Source organism: Episyrphus balteatus, chromosome 3 (assembly GCF_945859705.1).
Source record: "Episyrphus balteatus chromosome 3, idEpiBalt1.1, whole genome shotgun sequence".
Lineage (NCBI taxonomy): Eukaryota > Metazoa > Arthropoda > Insecta > Diptera > Syrphidae > Episyrphus > Episyrphus balteatus.
The window spans coordinates 102,236,341-102,255,010 of record NC_079136.1 but is presented as its reverse complement, the minus strand read 5'-3'; the positions used below and the strand labels follow the sequence as shown (position 1 = coordinate 102,255,010).

Below are 18,670 nucleotides of genomic sequence, written 5' to 3'. Positions count from 1 at the left end.
AGTCTGTCTGTCAGTCTGTCTGTCAGTCTGTCTGTCTGTCAGTCTGTCAGTCTGTCAGTCTGTCAGTCTGTCAGTCTGTCAGTCTGTCAGTCTGTCAGTCTGTCAGTCTGTCTGTCAGTCTGTCTGTCAGTCTGTCAGTCTGTCTGTCAGTCTGTCTGTCAGTCTGTCTGTCAGTCTGTCTGTCAGTCTGTCTGTCAGTCTGTCTGTCTGTCTGTCAGTCTGTCTGTCAGTCTGTCTGTCAGTCTGTCAGTCTGTCTGTCAGTCTGTCTGTCAGTCTGTCTGTCAGTCTGTCTGTCAGTCTGTCTGTCAGTCTGTCTGTCAGTCTGTCTGTCAGTCTGTCTGTCAGTCTGTCTGTCTGTCTATCTGTATAAGGAGCTACAGCCTAAACGGATGGACCGATTAATGTCAAACTTGGTATGTAGCGTTTTTTGACGACTCTCCAGAGGGGATTTTGGAATTAATTTTTTTTGGACCAAAAATAACAGTACTTGTCATATACCGATTTTAGTAAAATTAAAATATCTCAAAAACGGCTCTAACGATTTTGTTTAAAAAATTCAAATTTTAGTTTTAAGCTAAGGTCTATCTTTCAATGAAAAAAATTTTTTTTGAAAATCATTATTAACGGTACCTGCCATAGAACCGTTTTTTTTTTCAAATCCGATTATCTCCGAAACTGCTTATTCGATTTCAACGAAACTTTTTGTGAAGAAGCATTTCTATAATTTAAATATAAACCAAGAATAAAATTTTCAAAAAAATAATTTTTCGATTTTTTTTGAAAAATCAAATTTTCGAAAACGGGACATTGAACTTTTTTGAAATTTTGTTTTAAGATGCCGATTAGTGATTTCTACAAAATGGCATACCAATTTTATTTTAAAACTTTTTTTCCAAAAAATTATTTATAAAAAATTAGTTTTTTAAAAAACGGCTCTAACGATTTTGAAAATTTTTTTCTAAAAATGCATCTTAATATATCAATAAAAACTGCATACTTGTTTTGGAGGGCAATTTAATTTCAGATTCTATTTTATTTTTTTTTTAAAACGAATTTTATTTTTTCCAAATTTCTATATAAAAAGTCTAAAAAATTTAAGCAACTTTAACTCTAAGAGCAAGTTCGTGCCACCCAGTAGTGCATTTTTTTTTTAATTGATTTCCACCCCTTTACGTGTAATTTCTTTCCCTATAAACTAGGGTAAAAATAGATTTAGTGTATCTGCTTTAAAAATTTACTTGAAAGCCACCCGTCGTAGTTTTGCCTTTTAAAGCCGACATCTCGAGCTAATCAGTTAACTGAAAGCAACGAAATCTCAGTTAAAAAGAAGGATGAGATAGATACCTCACACGTATCTACGCGAAAAACTAACCACTAAAGTGTTTAACACATATATATGTGTAGGTATTGGAGTCATGATTTGGTGGTATAGGTACATACCATGAAAGATGAAACACTTAGATTTGTAATATCTCTAAGGTTACCAAATTTTATTTTTTTTTTTTTAAACTAATATTTTGTTAATAAAAAGGTAGTTTTTAAGCTTAATTTAAACTGATGGGCATTCCTTGAAGTACGAGTATTACGGTTGAGTTGTTTAAGGGGAGGAATGCAGCTAGCTATTTCATTAGAACATTTTTTTAAAAAGTACCTATAAAATAAGGACAGGCATGATACATTCCGGCGGTGCTTAAGAGGTGGGATTGTATCAGTAATGGACCTATCATCTATCATTTTAAAAGCTCTATTTTGAATTCTATCCAAATAACTCAAGTGGGTTTTAGGAGCACCTACCCAGATATGGGAATTATACTCGAGCTTTGGACGAATATATGCTTTATAAATTATAGCCAGATCAGAAGGGGTGAAATATTTCTTACATCTTCGGAGGAAACCTAAGCATTTCGCAGAGTTTTTAACTACATCGAATATGTGCTCATTCCACAAAAGGTGGTTTGTAATGGACACTAGAATCGAAAGCTGATCAGTTTCCTCGATGCAAGTACCACTCATGGATAGTGGCAAAGGGGGAAGGTTTCGTTTTAATGATAGTAAGCAGCATTGTGTTTTAGAAGCATTAAATTCTACGCGGTTTCTTATTCCCCATTGGACAATGCATTCGAGATCAGAATTTAATGAGCTTATCATATTTTGCCGTTGGAGTTCCACATCCGAAGGACATGGGTGTGAATCTTCTTCTTTATCTTGAAGGTCCGGTTAGGTTTACAAACAAAAAAAAAACTATTATGATTTTGATTAGAAAAAAAACGTTGCGTTTTTTTAAAGCCTTATTTTATCTGTGACTTTTGCGGCGGTTGCCAATTTTCATTTATCTTACAATTTTTAAATTCCGAAGAATATTTATTGTAGAAAATTAAAAACTAAGACAAATTAAAAAAAAAAAATATGGTAACCCTATAAACACTCCATATCACACTTAGGTTTAATGTTAGTCCTGCATTCTTTTGTTTCATTGAGATATTTCTTTTATTTTATTTTTGCTCCAAATGGTTGATCCGTGTTCTATGTCTAGGTATGTCCTCCCATTAACACTCCTTTCGTTCCGTTTTTCACACTTCGCTTTGGAAAGTTGCTAATGTTGCGCTGAAGCCACTAAACAACGAAGACGACTATACGATAGCAGATGGCAGCGGTGATTATCATTGCCATGATGATGATGATGATGATGCTTAAACGAGAAGAGCGATGAGTATTCAACTGGGAAATTCGGTTGAGATATTTCCACAGCTTCCAGCTTCAAATGTTTTTTTTTTTTGTATTTCTCCGAGTGTCAGAATGACTGTGGCAAAGGCTGTGTGGCGAGGAAAGAGGCAATGACAATGAGGAAGGAACGGTATGCGCACGGATGTGTATATTAGACTGATTCAAAAAAATTTTTTTTTTTTTTTGTTCAAAGCATTGTTTAAAATATTGTTGGAAATGACGAAAAAAAAATACTGTAAAAGTTTTAGCCCTTAATGTTAACATTTAGTACCGCCGCATCGCAAATTTCTATTTCCCATACGATTTGTATGGTAAAGATTGTGTATTTGTGTTTAGAATTTTTTATCTTTTTAATGGTTCATCAAAAAAGCTAGATTTAATCATTTTCTTGTATAAAATTGAACGCTCTACAAAATTGCATTTATAAAATTTAAAAAAAGCGGACGCGAAAAATTGATTAAAATAATTTTTAGTTGAAAAAATGAATAATTCGAATTTATTGAAGAAATCTAATATGATAGTATAAATGGTTTGAGAGTTATATAAAAGGATCTGTGAAACCAAAACACAACATAGAATACAAATATTTGAAAATTTTGCCAAATTTTTTGAAAAACCTAATAATTTCGTCAAAAAATCGGAAAAAAATGAGAAAAAAGTACTTTTTATATTTTAAAGTTGAATAACTTCGAAACGCGGGGGTAAATCAAAAAAATTAAATAAGAGCTTTTTTGTAGAGCGAACAATTTTATAAAAGAAAATGATTTTGTCAAGCCTTTTGGATGAACCATTAAAAAGAAAAAAAATTCTAAACACAAATACACAATCTTTCCCATACAAATCGTATGGGAAATAGAAATTTGCCATGCGGCGGTACTAAATGTTAACATTAAGGGCTGAAACTTTTACAGTATTTGTTTGTCGTCATTTCCAACAATATTTTCAACAATGCTTTGAACAAAAAAAAAAAAAATTTTTTTTGAATCAGTCTAGTGTATATAACACATTTCTAGATGAATACTGTTATGTAATTAGCAACAACAATTCAATGCATTTAGATTGCATTTTTTCAAAGGCTAAGTGGCAAGATATACTTGAACGGCTTATATTTCTAGTTCTTAAATGTTGCTTATGTAGACGCCTCTGTTGTGTTAAGATTTGTTTGTTTTTGTTGTTTGTTTTTAATTTTATAATTTTTCTTTTTGCGTCAGAAATGAAAAGATTTCCTTGGTAATGTGTTGAAATTTTAATTGTTTTTGCTGAGATTAATTAAACAAAACAAATAATAACTTATACCTATTCATCAAATAGATCATACTCAGTTTACAATGACGAATAAATATCGGACCAATTTGTATTCTAATTAAAATAACGGTTTTATTTTATTGTCTATCAATCATATTTTATACATATTTCATTAAATTAATCTTGTTTCCATGTGTAATATCTACTTTTTTGGATTCGGGTAAATTCCTACACAAAATAAAGGATGTTTTTACTCACACAACATTTCTTCTCTATGGAGGACCAAAACTTAAATTATTTGGATCTTTTAAAGGAGTTTTATCAAGTTGTAAGTGCGAAAAAAATGATTTTTTGTGAAGAAGCTCTTTTAAAGAAACTACATAGAATACAAGTACATATAGCGAAATAATGTATATTTAAGAATTCGCTTCAAAAATATTTGCTTCCAATCTCCTTGATGACCTCCACAAAAAGATGTCGATGAGGAAAATATCTCTGACCGAAATTATCTTAAATAATAAAAAAAAAAAAACAAAAGATTCATTTTCCGGAAAGATGATTACATGTACCTAATGGTCGAAGGAATAGTCAAAAATTTGATTTTTGAAGAAAGTGCAGTTTCTCGAAGAAAAAATTTCAAGTCAATCGGTCTAGCCGTTTCCGAAAAAGTTTCCTTAGCGACTTTGAAATCACGGTGTCAAGAAAAATAAGTTTAAAGTTTTTAGGAACCATTTAAGACACCTTTTAAAATACTCTAGTTTCTCCAAAACTATGCCGAATCTATGTGAAATTTTCGAACAATATTTGTAGGTTTACCTCGGTAATATTACATTTTTAAGGAAATGAGAACAATTATTCTGTTGGACTGAGTTAAAGTTGGAATGCTTATTTAAATGTTTTTTATGGTTTTAATTTCTTATTTTGGTTTTCATTTTTGGCATACCTGCTATACATGAAAATTTCAGTAATGGCAAATGGAGTTATGTTCAAAAGTCTTTATAAGTTCCCGAAATTGACAAACATAGGAATTCAGATTTGATCTACAGGGTGTCCCAAAAGTAATGGATCAAACGAAGTATGCTAATAGGGGATCTTAAGGGCTCTCAGAATCTGGTAACTTGTTCATCCCAAATCCTTACGGTTTTCGATTTAATGCAATTCTTGTGAAATTTCGAAAAATCTCGACTTTGCAACAGTATTTTGCTTCCTGCTGCCATTATTGATTTTTGTTTTTTACAATTCTTTTACTAAAAAATTGACAAATAATTAGGAACAATGAATTAATCAAAATATTTCTTATTCCATAAGCCATTTCGATGCAAATTAACTAACAGTTTCAAGTTTTATAAAAAATCAATTTTTAAATTTTATTTGAGAGCAAAACCGCAAAAAAAATTTCTATGGTGTGAGAATGGTTTATTATTTTAAAAAGTTGCCCTGTTATTGTAGTTTTCAAAAATGTATAAAAGTTTCCAAAGTTGCAGTTAGATCGCAAAATATTACAATTTGAATTCAACCAAAACAGGGTTTTTCAAAGCAAAAATACAAACAAAAATAGAGGCTTTTGTTCGAAGAAAAATAAACAAATAACAGTTCGAGAAAATGTGTTTGTTTTGGTTGTTTTTTGCTCTGAAAAACCCTGTTTTGTTGAATTCAAATTGTAATATTTTGCGATCTAACTGCAACTTTGGAAACTTTTATACATTTTTGAAAACTACAATAACAGGGCAACTTTTTAAAATAATAAACCATTCTCACACCATAGAAATTTTTTTTGCGGTTTTGCTCTCAAATAAAAGTTAAAAATTGATTTTTTATAAAACTTGAAACTGTTAGTTAATTTGCATCGAAATGGCTTATGGAATAAGAAATATTTTGATTAATTAATTGTTCCTAATTATTTGTCAATTTTTTAGTAAAAGAATTGTAAAAAACAAAAATCAATAATGGCAGCAGGAAGCAAAATACTGTTGCAAAGTCGAGATTTTTCGAAATTTCACAAGAATTGCATTAAATCGAAAACCGTAAGGATTTGGGATGAACAAGTTACCAAATTCTGAGAGCCCTTAAGATCCCCTATTAGCATACTTCGTTTGATCCATTACTTTTGGGACACCCTGTATATGCTTGACTCCACAAATAGTGAAGGCTAAAAAAGGATTCCACTATCTAATTTCATGTGTGGGACTAACGCTATTAACATTTAGAGCTAATTTAAGGAAAACTATAGCATCAAAATTTCTATAAACAAAACCACTCGTCCACATCAATGGGGATGTAATTTAGGTGCTCTAAGCCAACATGAAATTAATTTCATTAAAACCGACACAGCCTCTCGGTATTACAACAAAAGCTCATGTACACAAGCTCCCATTCGACATATAAATTCCATTTAGCCCAGACGCTTCGAACTCAAAAATGTTTTACATTTACAAAGGAACACTACCCATGGGATACATTCAGCTCAACCCCTACATTTGAAACCTTTAAAAAATATGAAATGAAATAAACCAACCCTACATCATAGATTCTACGTCACGATATGTGCACATCATGCGAGCCACCACCAACGCCAAAAAAAAATAAAGTGCTCTCTTGCAGCCCAACAATATACCAACCTGGATAGAATCATACCTTGAGAATAGATCCTATCAAGTTAAATTCAGGAACTGTCTTTCTGACCCCTTTATTGCTCGCTCAGGTGTACCCCAGGGAAGCCATCTGGGTCCATTTCTTTTTATACTTGCTATAAATGATGTAACTTCATGCATTAATTCAAGTGAAATTCTTATATTCGCCGATGATATGAAGATTTTTAAGACAATAAAAAACAACCATGACCGGATTCTTCTACAAGCTGACATTGACAGTTTTAGTGTTTGGTGTGGGAAAAACGGTCTCTCTCTCAACCCAGTCAAATGTCAAACAATTACTTTCTCTCGAAAACGAGTCCCGAATGCCTTCGATTATTGTATATCGCAACACAAGCTCTGTCGAGTATTTAGTTTTAAGGACTTGGGTGTCCAATTCAGTTCAAATTTAGAATTCACCGAACACATTAATTTCATAGTAAACAAAGCGAGCTCAATGCTTGGATTTGTAAAACGCTGGGCAAAGGAGTTTGACGATCCATTTGTCACACTTTCTTTATACAACTGCTACGTTCGACCCCACCTCGAGTACGCTTCCCAAGTATGGAGTCCTTTTTATGAGGTTCATAAGAATCGTATAGAATCAATCCAACATAATTTCATACGCTTTGCTCTGAAGGGTCTACCTTGGACAGATCCTTACAACTTACCACCTTACGATCAGCGGATTCAACTTTTAAACATGCAAACTTTGCAACAAAGGCGTGTCAATAACGATATTATATTCTTTCATCAATTAATTAATGGCCAACTTGACGCTCCTGACTTATTAGGTTGCCTTGGCTTTAACTATCCGGGAGGATCTCACCACCTACGAAGATTTGAACTCTTACATATTGACTTTCATAGAACAAACTATGGTATAAACGAGCCTCTTAACCGAATGAGCAAACTTTATAATTTAAACGATATTGACTTTAATATGAGCAAGATGAAATTAAAAAATTTATTTCGAACCAGTGCTCCACAGACGTGATTGTCAGTTAATGTTTTAATTAGATTTTTAAATTGTAAATATGTTAGTATATCATTTTTAGCTAATATTAATTGTAAATTGTGCATGTGGATAGTATTTAATTGTTTTTGTCCTACTAACTACTAACACATGCACTAATGATGAACCCTCTGATAGTAGTATACAGCTTGCTCTAAGCTGACTACATCAAAGAATCTGAAGTGAAAAAAAAAAAAAAAAAAAAAAAAAAAAAAAAAAAAAAAACCCCTTTGAATTTCCCAAAGTGTCAAACAGATAGCGGGTTTTGTGTCATAGCCACTGCGGTAACGATGACAGATTGCACAAGTTGGTTCACTATGCATAGTTTCCAAACACCTTACCTAACCAGCCATTGATCTACTCTAACACTACCGCCATCGCCAATCAGGTCCGGACTTAGATGAAAAGATGTTTTGTCTAACTGAAATAAACTTTTTTTTATAAGTTATTTTACATTTGTATGAAGATAGTTTATTTACGAATACGTTTGTGGTTAAGTGACTGGATGGCGCTCAGAAGTTTTTCACTAAAAAAATTTGTTTTTTCTAAGTTTATTATTTAATAACACTGCTAGCAGTGTTCAACGCGATTGAAGGCTGGAAGTTTCATTTTTAATATGTTGTACAGGGGAATTACTATTGACTTCGTTTCTAAAAAAATTCAAGATTTCTTATGAAAACCAATATTCGGTGGTGAAAAGGTTAAAAAAGGGGTTTCCTCATGCCATCCCCAATTCTGTGCGTCCATCTTTTTATCGAGCAAATGTCTCAGCGCATGGATTTACTTGATTTTCCACGGAAAATATTGAATGAAGGAATATGGAAAAAAATCATGTTGTATGATGATTTACCGCTCTTTTTTTTACCAATACACACATTCGTTTGAACAATAAATTGGATGAAAGTTAAAGCTGCAACATTTACTTCAGATTTCGTGGCCCTTTAGTCAGATATACACTCCTGCTCAAAATTAACGCACACTTTTTTCTTCTTTAGTCATAATCCTACATCTTATTTAAAATGGCTTTTAAATTATTTGTTGTATTTTTTTGTGTTTGGTTATTATTAAGCAAGTCAGAAAAATGCTAAACTGCAACAGTATTATCAACCAAAAAAAAGATGAACCAAATTTAGCAATTTAAGGTCTGAAAACTGATATTAAAATAATTTTTGTTTTTTAAGAAAAAAAAAATTTTTAAACGGAAGCACGTGACAGTTCTTTCCAATAATTTTATTCAATACTTGGCATTGTCTCCTCTAGCGCTTATGACAACTTAGAGTCATCTATTCATTCCACGAATTAACATTTGAAGGTTTTATTGTAACTTTTCTTTCACTCCAATTTTCTGTGGATCAAGAATGCTTGGAGGTGGATTTCGGCCGCAAATGCACTTTTTTCAACATTTCCTAGACATGTTCTATTGAATTCAAATCCGAATATCTGTGTGGTCAATTCAAGGGTGGCATATTTTAATCTTGAAGATATTTTCAAACCACTCTAGCATGCATTATCGTGCATCAGACTGAACTGTGGACCAAATCTAGGGGTGATTGGAACCGCATGGTGTTCGAGGATATCAGTCAAGTATTTTTGGGTATTTAAAGTAGGTCTAGGAGAGCTCACTAACTCCGTAGATGTTGTAAAGCAGAGTTTACTTCATGAAAATTTATGACTCATCTCTAAAAGGTTAGCGGGTTGACAGATAGACTTCAGCATATCTCTCCAAATCTTCCCCACAAACATTTTACTCCATACCTTCAATTTAAGATCACTCCTGTCTTATTTGAGAAAATAACCACGATACTGTGAGACAAAGTAATAGTAGGAATTTTCTGTAAAATAAATATGATGTGCGTTAAATTTGAGCAGGAGTGTATTTAACGTTAAACATTTCCGGTCCGCAGAGCAGGGCACTTTAATTTGATGGGCCTCATACGATGGATTACTTCGATCCACACTGAAACATTTATGTTATTCCCACTGAGACTCACCAAGTTACATGTGGAGTGAGTTGCCCTAATCCGCGTCACTAGTTCATGACCGCTTCCACTTTCCAATGTTACTCTTTTTCTTTTTAAATTTATATTCGTTATGAATCGACGTGACTGGTCAGTGCGCTGCCCTTTTGCTATGTTTTATTTTTGCCGAACTACTCCCGCCGTCAATAAACTAGAAACGAAAATATCTACCTTTGGTGCACCCTGAACGGTTGTGACTCTTGTCAGAGCGATAAGATAGTAGTATGCCTGCTGGCCTATGATGCCATATGCCAAGACAGGTGGCGTTCTTCGTTATAAAGGTTGCGTCCTTGTTAGAAAAGCTATGTGTTTATTTTTATATTTTTTGTCTGCACGGATGGAATATAATTTGTATATGGTTTATTTTGAATGTTTTTTGACCTTCTTTTAACGCTGTTGGGGTTGAAGATTATTTTCGTCGGGCAAAAACAAAAATACCCGAGTGAGTAAAGGTACATATTTCCCTGTTTTTGGAAAGAACAAAAGAAAAATGTTAATTCGGTTTAGTAATGAAAAAGAAATTATGTTTATTTCGGGTTATTTAGGTTTTTGTAAGAGTTGGTTTATCTAAGAATATGAGGTGATATTAGCTTATGTATCAAAAACGAATGTGTGCTAAGTGCTAATGCAATAATGTAGAAATTAAATACATATTTTTCGAAAATGTGTTTAAACGGCGAAAAATAGGTACTTCCGAAATTCAATTACCATGTTAAGTATTTTTCGAACAGTTTCTAACGTTAAAGTCTCAATTAAATTATATTCAGAATAAAATGTTGACCATTTTCAAAAACTCCTGCGTACTTATTATACAAAACCTTAGAAGAAAATTTTGTTTTTAACAACAAATTTTATGTATTTTTTTAATATGCAGTACAGAATGGTATTAATTTATTTTGTAGATCTTCGAACATTCCTCTCAATAACTTTAGTAAAAAGTTAAATTTTTCAATAGTCAAATTTTCTTATCACTTGCTTGTTAACGCAAGAAAAATAAACTTTTATTTTTCTGAGCTTTATTAAAAAAAACACTTATTTCCTTTCAATCATTTCAATAGACATATTTTATATTCCATCATTTTTCCTGCCTCATTCAACCTGAATTCATTTCTTTGTAGGTTAAACATGTGCGTCAATATTTTATTTCCCGCTCTAACGAAGCTTTTTCTTCCCTTATGTCAATATCAAGTTTAATTCCGCAAACTATAAGTAGAAACAAAGAGAAGGGTGGTTTGTTAAGAGAAAGTGCATGGAAAATATACACATTTTACCAATAACGACAAATAAAGCCAACAAAGTTAAAATACTAGACGATTTGGTATTTTTTGTTAAAAAGGGTTTGTGTAGGCTTTTCTATATATCTCTTTATAACATACAAATTTTGCTGTTTATTTAACTTAAAAGGAAAATAATTCAATATAAAAGGAAAATTAAATTAACAAAATCTGGAGATAATAACAGCAAACTCAAGTGCTTCTAGAATTCAAAAGAATTTGTATTTACATTGTTTTCATAATGAAATTTTCTTATCAAATTTTGACATTTTTTTACATTTTATCTTAGTTTTTGAGAAGTTTAAAATACACTTGAAAAATGTTTGAGTGATTTTATATAGTCATTTTAATTTGTACTCTTATGTTTTTGTTTTCTTTCAGATAAAACCATTTTAATGCTACTGACAAATATATTTAACTACTCGAAACAAATAATATACTCAAAACTGGCATCCAACGTCAGCTTTTTTCAATAAAAAAACTACCAAACGTCAATTCGAAAGGCAACAAACTGGGAGTGTGTAGTTGTAGAGTGGTGTGCATACAACAATTGAAACAACTCTAGAAAAAACGTTCGAAAAAGCCATCACCATTTCGTCGATTGCGATTAAACGCAGGCCAACGCTGCCGCAAACGCCAGCGAGTGCCCCACAGGTGTTGTCACCAAAACGACAGTGTGCAGCAGTTTCCGTCATACCACAACTGCCTCCACAAGTTCAATTTGCTTCTCCGGCAACAGCAGCAGCCGCTGCCGCAGCCGTAGCACTAAGTTCCGCTGCCAAGGTTGCCGCCGTCGGTGGTGGTCATCAATTATTTAATCCGGCTGCCGTGGCCGCTCACCATCCACATCCACAACACCACCATCCACATCATCCTTCGGCTGCGACACATCATCACCAGCAACAACAGAGGGCTGCTGCCGCCGTTGCTGCCGCTGCTGCTGCACAGCAACTGCATCCAATTCTGAATCAATCACTGCATCATCAATTCCAACAGCATCACCATCATCAACAGCAACAGCATCAACAACAGCAACAACAAGCAGTAGCTGTTGCAGCAGCAGCTGCTGTCCAGCAACAAATTCAGCAGGCAGCGTTACGTCATCATCATCATCTACAACAACAGCAACATCAACAACAACAACAACAACATCATCATCATCAACAGCAGTTGCAACATCATCATCAACAGCAATTGACACACCACCAACAACAACAACAACAATCTTCGCAGACTTCAGTTTCAACAGCAATCAAATTTGCTACAAATATCATCACCAATAATAACAACAACAACACCAATAATATAAACAAACAAAATTCACCAATTGTATCATCAACAACAAGTATTATCAACAATAACAACAACAACAACACTAACAACAACTCAAGTAACTGTCTTGTAACAACTTCGGTGGGAACAACAACTGTAAGTGAATCATCAATATCACCAGAAGGAAATTCAAGCAACAGTGATAATAGCAACTCACCAATTGAAAGTACAACACCGACAAATACGAATTTGAACAACAATAACTACAATAACACAAGCAACAGCAACAACATGGAAAATTCAATGGCATTAGCACCACTTGGATTGTCACAGAGCATGGATTCGGTGAATACAGCCAGCAATGAAGAAGAGGTAAGTTGAATGATAAAAATCTAAAATTTCTATTTTTCTTTCATTCCATAACCATTAAAAAAAAAACTGTTCTGTTTTTCCCAATGCCCATTTTCTCTCTATTTCTCGGAAACGGTGTCAATAAATACATAAATAAATAACTAAACTAAATAAATAAATAAATAAGTAAATAACTAAACTAAATAAATAAATAAATTAAAAATAAATTAATTAATTAATGAATTAATTAACAAATAAATAAATAAATAATAAATTAATATATACAAAATTTACAAATAAATAAGTTATTTAATAAATACACATGACAATTGATGAAATAAAGGTTTAGACTGCTTTTTATTATTTTTGTACATAATATGTTATGACTTATGTATGACCATTCAAATCGAAATGTTCCTCGGGAACACATCTGCTCAGAATTTTATGATGAAATGCTCGAGCATTTGTCGATAAAGATGTCGAAAATCTTTTTAAGTTTTCACTTATGAAAAATATGGACTAAATAACAACTTTGATTTTCGCAATAGAAATGTCAAATGTAAATGAATATAATTTTTCCATTGGATGATTTAAGAAATAAGTAACTATTATTTGTATTTGTGAGTGTATAGTTTTGTTGTGATTTTGCCCATCAATTTCATTCATATCAAAGCAGATCAAAATAATTTTTCAAGACGCAATGAATGTTTATGACACAGAAATATAATAACAAAATATGTACAATGGGCAACCTGTAATTCTTCTATTCTTATAGCACAGTCTTTTGAATTGTCTGTGTTCTCCCCATGAAAATTCATTCTTCAACATTTTTCTCATCACATTAACCTAAATATTTAATAATTCCCCATGATCTAACTTTCATGAGCGAACATCAATCAAAGCTAGAATAAAAAAAGTAACAGATATAATGTATAAAAATGATAGTCGGGGAAAAGGTTGAAAAAAGAATCCTCATCTCAGAAACTTGCTCAATAACCGCTTCATGCGTATGCGTCCTGTGACTGACTGAGTAATACCTTAATATACAAAATGCAATATTAATGAACCCAAACGGGTAAAAGCAATTTCGTTATAGAGCAATATGAAATAAACATTTTTTGGTATTAAAAAGATCAACCAATTTTTTTGGGCACACTTTTGTATGCGTCATGTAGTTTTGACAACAACAGAAACTTGATTCTTCATAATAAACCTGGGATTCATTGATTGTGATAGTTTAACGTCTGTTTGTGTATTTTGTGATTTTATTATGAACCTTTGAAATATCCGAAAAATTGATATCTTCTTTGTATGTAGATATAACTGAAAATACCTTTCAGTTAGTAGAGTAACTAAAGCTAATTATTAGGGAACCCGGCCGAACAGCTCTGATTTTGACGATTTTTTTTTCAAACGTATGTAATTAAAAATACTTTAAAGTCTGTAGATTAAAAATTGCCGGTGTTGCCGTATTGTTTTTTAAAATTAAAATTAATTTTTTTTTTTAACAAAACCATTTTTTTTGCTTAAATTTCATAAAACAAATGATAGCAAAAGATTCTCTAGGTAATTTAAGGAAAATATATAAAAGGCAGTAAGGGACAATCTTCCATCGTTTAAGCGATAAATGCAATTTTCTAACATTCTGACCTCAAACACAAAAAAAATATTTTGAAAACAACGGCAACACCTACAATATTTTAAAATACATTTTTAAAAAGCCAGAAGCTCATTCTTATCTCTTAAATTTAAATCCACTAAATTTAATCAAGACTTTTTGAAAAAATGGTCCTCAAACTCAGAATTAAAAAAAAAAAATGTTATTAGAAAAATTTAAAATGACTTTTTTCCAAACTTTTTCTAATAAAATATGAATTTATTTAAAAAAAATTTTTGGCCATAAATATTATCAGTTGAATTTCGAAGTAAAAAAGGTAAAATATATCACACTTTTGAAAAAAAAAAAAATGAAAAATTACTTCAATTTCAATGGTTTTTTTTTATTAAAACTGAATTTTTGCATTTAAATAATTAATTTTCTCAAAGACTGTGGTAAATAGGAACTTTAAATTTTTGATATTTAACTTTCAACAGTAAGGGTTATTAAATGAATAAAAAATAATTTTATGTTTAGATGTTGAACTTTAAAAAAAAAAAATAAGTTACATTTTTTTTCAAAACTTTTATTAAAAAAAGTTCTTCGAAAATGAAATACTTTTTAATTTTTTTCATAAACCGTAATACATATTGACATTTCCTTTTATAATTTGAAATCATAATAAATGCGGCCAAAAAAATTTTAAAATATATGCATTTTATATTACCACCAAGTTTAAAAAACGACATGTTAAAATTTTTTCAATAATTTTTTTTCAAAAATCTTAGTTCAATTACCATTCTTTCAAAAGTCGTTCATTCAATTAACTTTACATATATGACTAAGCTTCTAGCTTTTAAAAAATGTATATTTGAATATTGTAGGTGTTGCCGTTGTGTTCAAATATTTTTTTTTGTGTTTGAAGTCAATTAATAAGAAAATTGCATTTATCGCTTGAACTATGGAAGATTGTCCCTCACTCCTATAAATTTTTTTTTCCTTGAATTTCCTAGAAAATCTTTTGGCATCAATTAATTTATGAAATTTAAGAAAAATGTTTGAAAAAAATTTGTTTTTGTTCACAAAAATCTTCAATTGAATTTAAAAAATCAAAACGGCAACACCGGCAATTTTTAATCTATAGACTTTAAAGTATTTTTAATTACCGACGTTTGAAAAAAAAGATCATCAAAATCTAAGCTGTTCGGCCGGGTTCCCTAATATTGCCAATTTTTGAGCTTTAGTTACTCCACTATTAGCTGCCGAATCAAACAGTCAATTTTATATGTACCTAGATATAATATACATCAAAGATCTTCACCGAAAAAGACCTAATAAATGTGGGGTAATACTTTTTGTTTTTTTTTTGATACTGCAAGAGAGCACAAAGTATTTTTGCGCAGAGTATATAAAAGGATATAAATGAAATATTTATAACAGAAAGAACTCCTCTACGGTAGTTTTTTTTTTGTCTTTAATTGGTTCATCTCTTATTCATTTCAACACCAATTCAAGGGTTGAGGCTCTTTGCTTGCGAGGTTGCAGAAACAACGTTTTTCGCGATGAGTTGAGTATCATCCTTGCATCGAGATTGATCAACTTGTCGGGCCAAGTGAACCATTTATTTGGTTTATCTAAAAAAAAAAAAACAGTCATCTCAAATTGACCGAGCGCAATCAGAACACAGCATATGAGTTGGAAGCACAGAAATGTATTCCCATTCCCATAGAGTATATGAATAGTCATATGGAGGGAATAAGTCCTTTCCTGAGGTTAACACGTGGAGTGCTATTACAGGATTTTCAGTCGTTTGTCCACACCAACCGCATGAGAATGAAAAGGCACTTGGTAGCGCAGTGTCACCCAGTTTCTTCTGTCAGATGGAAAAGGCTTAAATATACGTGTCTTTTATCATGGGGTCATTAAAAATGTATCAATCACTCTTATATGACGACAACGATGATGATGATGAAAATATGCACTCTGACAGTACACATACATACATTCATATATTTGAGAAATGCATTCTATGTCTTCGAAGTCAATTAAGTTAAAAATGATGAGATTTTTAATTTAGATATGAAAGACACACCTGTCGACTTCAATATTATCTCTTCTAATTTTTTTTAAAACTACTTTATTGGTGAGGTGAAGATTAGTGCCAAAGGAAATTAGTAGACAGACAAATCTTAAATTTTAACTTAATATTCCATTATGATATTTATTTTCATTGTAGATGTTCAGATTAAGCTTGCGTGCTTTCAAATTTGCTGTGCCTGTGCACGTTTGCAGATTATATTTCATATTATTTATTGATTTATCAAGTTTTAAAAAAATAAATGGAAATACAGAACCAATTGAAATGTAATCCTCGTCAAAGTGTATGTTTTGTTTACAAAACAAACTCAAAGATTTTTTTCTTTTGGAAATAAGCGGAAAAAATTAAAATAAAAAGAGAGTTTTGTAATTTTTTGATGAAAGATAATTTATTTTTAATAAAAAACAATTTTTTTTTTTTGTTATAATAATGGAAATAAAAGTATTCTCAGAAGAAATTTAGCTGGTCAGTCTAACAATCTCTAACAATAAATCGTTCCTAAATGATTTGTAAAAAATCCAACGATTTCTAACAATGGCACTTCAACAATAATTTTTGACATAACAACGATCGTTGACTGAAAAATCGCGCGATTTTTTAAAATAAAACAACTAGTTTTGCTTGCAAAATCGGGATTATAAAAATCGGGATTTTAAAAAGCGGGATTATAAAAAAGCGGGATAATGAAAAACGGGATTTTAAAAGCGGGATTTTAAAAAACTGGAATATAAAAAGCGGGATATCGAACCCAACCCTTGAAAAAGTTTTCATAAAAAAAATAACGGGTTTAAGATTATTTTTGGAATTAATTAATATTTTGTAGAAAAATAGCACAACCTTTTTTTCTAAAAATCCTAATCTTAGAAGAAATAATATTAAAAAAAAAAGAAAAGATGCTAAAGAGTTTCAATTTTTTTTTTCTAAAACTTTCTTTTTATAAATTGTTAAAAAAACAAAGTTCAAAATCATTCCAAACGGAGTTTAAGTAATAAAAAATAAAATAATACCTTATTTTTTTTAAGAAAAATCTTTTAAAATACGGGTGTATTTGACATGCTATATCTTACTCAGAGTGTATGTTATCTCACTGAATAAGCTCTCACGCAAACAACTAGAGTGAGGTTGCCGAGTTCTTGTTAAACTTTCATTTGACACCAATTTGACCCCCTAGCCTTATGATTCACTGCTTGGACTATGCGTGTCATCCGTTGAAATTAAATTTGGCTTAAAAAAGGGCCTTCAATTTATCTTTAAGGACATCGAGCCGAAAACTTGCTATAGAAAACTATATTCCTTTCTAATACTTATTTAGTTGTAGCTAAAAATGTTGGCTTGTAAATTCAATTTCTAATATTATTGCAGCTGCACTTTTTTACTGTCTTATACTTTTATCACTCCCCAAAAGTATTTATATCGATACATGTCAAATAGCTGAATTCTCCAATCTTTCCATGAGGATGTCATATTCATGCTGCCATGTGTTACATAAAATGTTCTCCTCTCATTTCAGCACCCTCCACTTTGAATTTCAGTCATGTAATCGAAAATTACCCTGTCAATTTTACTAAAAGTGAAAAATAGTAAAATGAAAAGTAAACAACACCATCAAGACTAAGAAACTCGCTTCACAAACACCCCGTGTTACCAAATGTCGACAAAAAAAAACCCTTGAAGTTCTGTCAAATAGTTTGTCCTCTCTGTTATTGTGATGGGGAAGGTGTTTCCACCCTTTCAATTAAAGTACATGCATGTGCGGCAAAAAAGTTTGTCATGAAAAAAGATGAAAGTAATATGAAAGTTTGTTTTCTTTTTTGCCGTCAAAAATTTTTGAACATAACAGACGAAGTATCGTGGGGTGGCAAAGACCGAACAACAACTTTTTTGCTAACGGCACCCTGAAAGCGATATACCTAAACATACATAACGAACTAAAAGAGACCTATCCATTCAATTACTCATCCACCCCACAGGTTACTTTTTCTGACAAGCAGGATCTCAAACCCAGCTCAAAGCCCAGCCCTGATGTATAGTAGGATCCTTTTTTTGCGTGCAATACCGTCCTTTCTGGTTTTTTGTTGCTTTAAGGAGTAAAGATAACAAAACATTATTGTGCATTTCTAAAATACCCGTTGGTTATCCACAGGAATCTTTTACACGAGACTCGTCTCTTCGGGTGAATCCCAGTGTAGCTGTTGCCAACATATAAGCACAAGTAGGTATATTATACCATGGTATGATATTATTATGTGTATACAATATACATCTATATTTTACACAGTGTAATAAAATATATGCCATCACCATAAGTGTGGCAGGATTAAGTGGCTGTCATGATTCATGAAACAAAAACGAAATTAAATTTACCATCGGCTATTCCCTCATAAAAAACTGTTCCTCGTTTCTTGGGTTACATTAAACGTAAAATTTACTTATGATGATCCATTT

General features: G+C 31.7%; 1 protein-coding gene across 1 annotated transcript in view; it reads left to right on the top strand.

Moving 5' to 3' along the window:
- Nucleotides 1–10,501: 10,501 nt before the first annotated feature.
- Nucleotides 10,502–18,670, top strand: part of LOC129915170 (protein couch potato) — a 141,668-nt gene continuing 133,499 nt past the window's right edge. The window contains exons 1-2 of the mRNA XM_055994640.1: nt 10,502–10,516; nt 11,439–12,551. Of these exons, the coding sequence (XP_055850615.1) occupies nt 10,502–10,516; nt 11,439–12,551 (1,128 nt within the window). The remainder of the gene's footprint in view (nt 10,517–11,438; nt 12,552–18,670) is intronic.